Raw genomic sequence first — 2475 nt, 5'->3', positions numbered from 1 at the left:
GTTTGCATCAATCTTGATAGAGGGTACTTATTATATGTTATAGTTTGGATTCCTAAAGCTTTTAGTGTCCTATCCCATCATTCAAGGGTGGTTTTCACTATAAGTAATGTTTTTTGGACGGACACTCATTAAAACATTTTTACTATGTTCAATCTGAATTTACTTTAAAATAAAAAAAAATCTATATTGATTCTGACTCTTCTACATCCAACTCACAGATGTGACCTTGCTTTGAGAAAAAAGATTATTAATGTACCCCTTTTAGAAGTGAAGATATGGTCATTAGTTCTGGGAATGTCATTTTCTAACCTGAGACCTGAAACACAGGCTCCGGGCTCAACTGGTTAAGGTCTGTCTGTACTGGATTAACAACGTGTCACGTGTTCTGAATTGACCAATCAGAATCGAGTATTCAACTACCCATGTAATACATATTTTTTTATGTTGTATTTTACAACAGTGTGAACATTTTTTATTCAACTCCATCGTTTATATACATATTTTTATTTAAAAAATGTTATTGGTGTAAATATTATTATTTTATCATTTTTGCGTTATTTTTAATTTATATCAATATTTGTATTAATATATATTTTTTTTTTTATGTAATTATTAATTTTGTGTTCTTTATTCTAACTACTTTTGTTCATACAAATATTTTTATTTCGTTTTGTCTTATCGCTTTATCGCATATTTTTTCTTATGTGTATTTAAATATTTTATTTGAACTCATGTAATGGTGCAACTGTCCAAAAACAGATTGAAAAAACCCGGATAAATAATGTCTTCTATTTCTGATAATTCCCATAACTGACTGGCACACTTTTTTGAAGTATGACTTGAGCCTGTGTCTAAAATATCGAGCCATTTACCTTTCACCATGCAATGTCTCTGATGCTCTCCGCCGCTGCTCTGTGATGATGAGATGGGTTTCTCGTCTGTGTGCAGGAGGACCGGGAGAACGTGAAGATCCTTCCCGCAGGAGAGGGATCGCAGGCCAACCTGAAGAGGATCACAACTCCTTACATGACCAAATATGAGAGAGCCAGAGTTCTCGGGACACGAGCTCTACAGATAGCGTGAGTGGTTTTGTGGAGTCCATATCAATCAGTTTGATGCATCGTCTGAGTCTCACAAGTTAAAGGTCACCTATTATGCAGAATCCACTTCTTCATGTGTCCCCTCTTCTCCATGTCTCTTCTACATCAACATGTGTCCCCTCTTCTCCATGTCTCTTCTACATCAACATGTGTCCCCTCTTCTTCATGTCTCTTCTACATCAACATGTGTCCCCTCTTCTTCATGTCTCTTCTACATCAACATGTGTCCCCTCTTCTTCATGTCTCTTCTACATCAACATGTGTCCCCTCTTCTTCATGTCTCTTCTACATCAACATGTGGGGAGGGGCTCCTTATTTTCATCTAAAGTAACAGACAGAGAATCAGTACTTTGGGAACAGGGCTGAAACAGAGGGGATTATGGGTAATGCTGCAATGATATGTTTGGTGTTTGGAGCCAAACTCTTCAGAGACATGTTCTGTATGTTCGGAGACCTGTAATATATTGATGTAAAACAGTATAACATGGGACCTTTAAATGTATTCCATCATTTACTGACCCCGTCTCCGTCTGACTCTCCAACAGGATGTGCGCTCCAGTCATGGTGGAGCTGGAGGGAGAAACCGACCCGTTACAGATCGCTATGAAAGAACTCAAGTAAGTGTTTAGTTTGATGTATCCTTAATGCTTTAAAGGAGTTTAACATGACGGCATCTTTAGTCCATAATCAGAATCAGGTAGTTTACACACACAGGGGATTTGCTTTGGTGTATAATGCTAAATACATAAACAAAGTAAGAGGAATTCAGTTGTGAAAAGGCAGTAGTTTTGAAATAATGATATATAATAATATATGTATAAAATGCAAGTACAACAAGAATATGACAACAAATAAATAATGTGCAGGTTATCAGTAATTGAAGTGGAAGAGCTTAGCAATCTTAAAAATATGTAGTATTAAAATGTTAACGATTGCACGCTCATGAGCTGTTCGCCGTAGCCTCGCAGCGGAGTTACTGTGGAGCGCATAGAGCAGACCATTCACGCGATAGCAGAGCGAACCGGTACAGGAGGGGTAGCTAATCGATCGCGGACGGATACCAAAAGATTCAACCTAAATGTATCGCGAAATATACTTTGGCGGACGTAGGCTTGTCGCGATAATCAATAAATTGACTTATCGTACGATAAATAAAAATGGACTCGATAACCTTTCTGAGCTCGATAAATTGCCGTTGACATGCGTGTTTGTTTACATCAGGATGTGACCAGCATTTTAGCCTGGCGCTCTGAGGGGCGGGGCTCACACAGCCAGGTCAGGACACTCAGCGTGCAGCAGCCAAATTAATAATATAGAGACGAGTAGGAGACAACGTGTGACTTACTCGAGGGGACTTTGAAGTTAAATGGAATTG

General features: G+C 38.3%; 1 protein-coding gene across 1 annotated transcript; it reads left to right on the top strand.

Moving 5' to 3' along the window:
- Positions 1-925: 925 nt before the first annotated feature.
- polr2f (RNA polymerase II, I and III subunit F) lies at positions 926-1743 on the top strand (the record flags this gene model as incomplete). Its single annotated transcript, XM_010770068.1, has 2 exons — positions 926-1079; positions 1646-1743. Coding segments are annotated over 2 exons (230 nt in total), but the record flags the coding sequence as incomplete, so codon positions are not given.
- Positions 1744-2475: the final 732 nt, after the last annotated feature.

The sequence above is a fragment of the Notothenia coriiceps genome, unplaced genomic scaffold (genome assembly GCF_000735185.1).
Source record: "Notothenia coriiceps isolate Sejong01 unplaced genomic scaffold, NC01 NC01_scaffold00008303, whole genome shotgun sequence".
Classification (NCBI taxonomy): domain Eukaryota; kingdom Metazoa; phylum Chordata; class Actinopteri; order Perciformes; family Nototheniidae; genus Notothenia; species Notothenia coriiceps.
The sequence above is the reverse complement of the archived record's forward strand: the minus strand, read 5'-3'. Positions and strand labels throughout refer to the sequence as shown.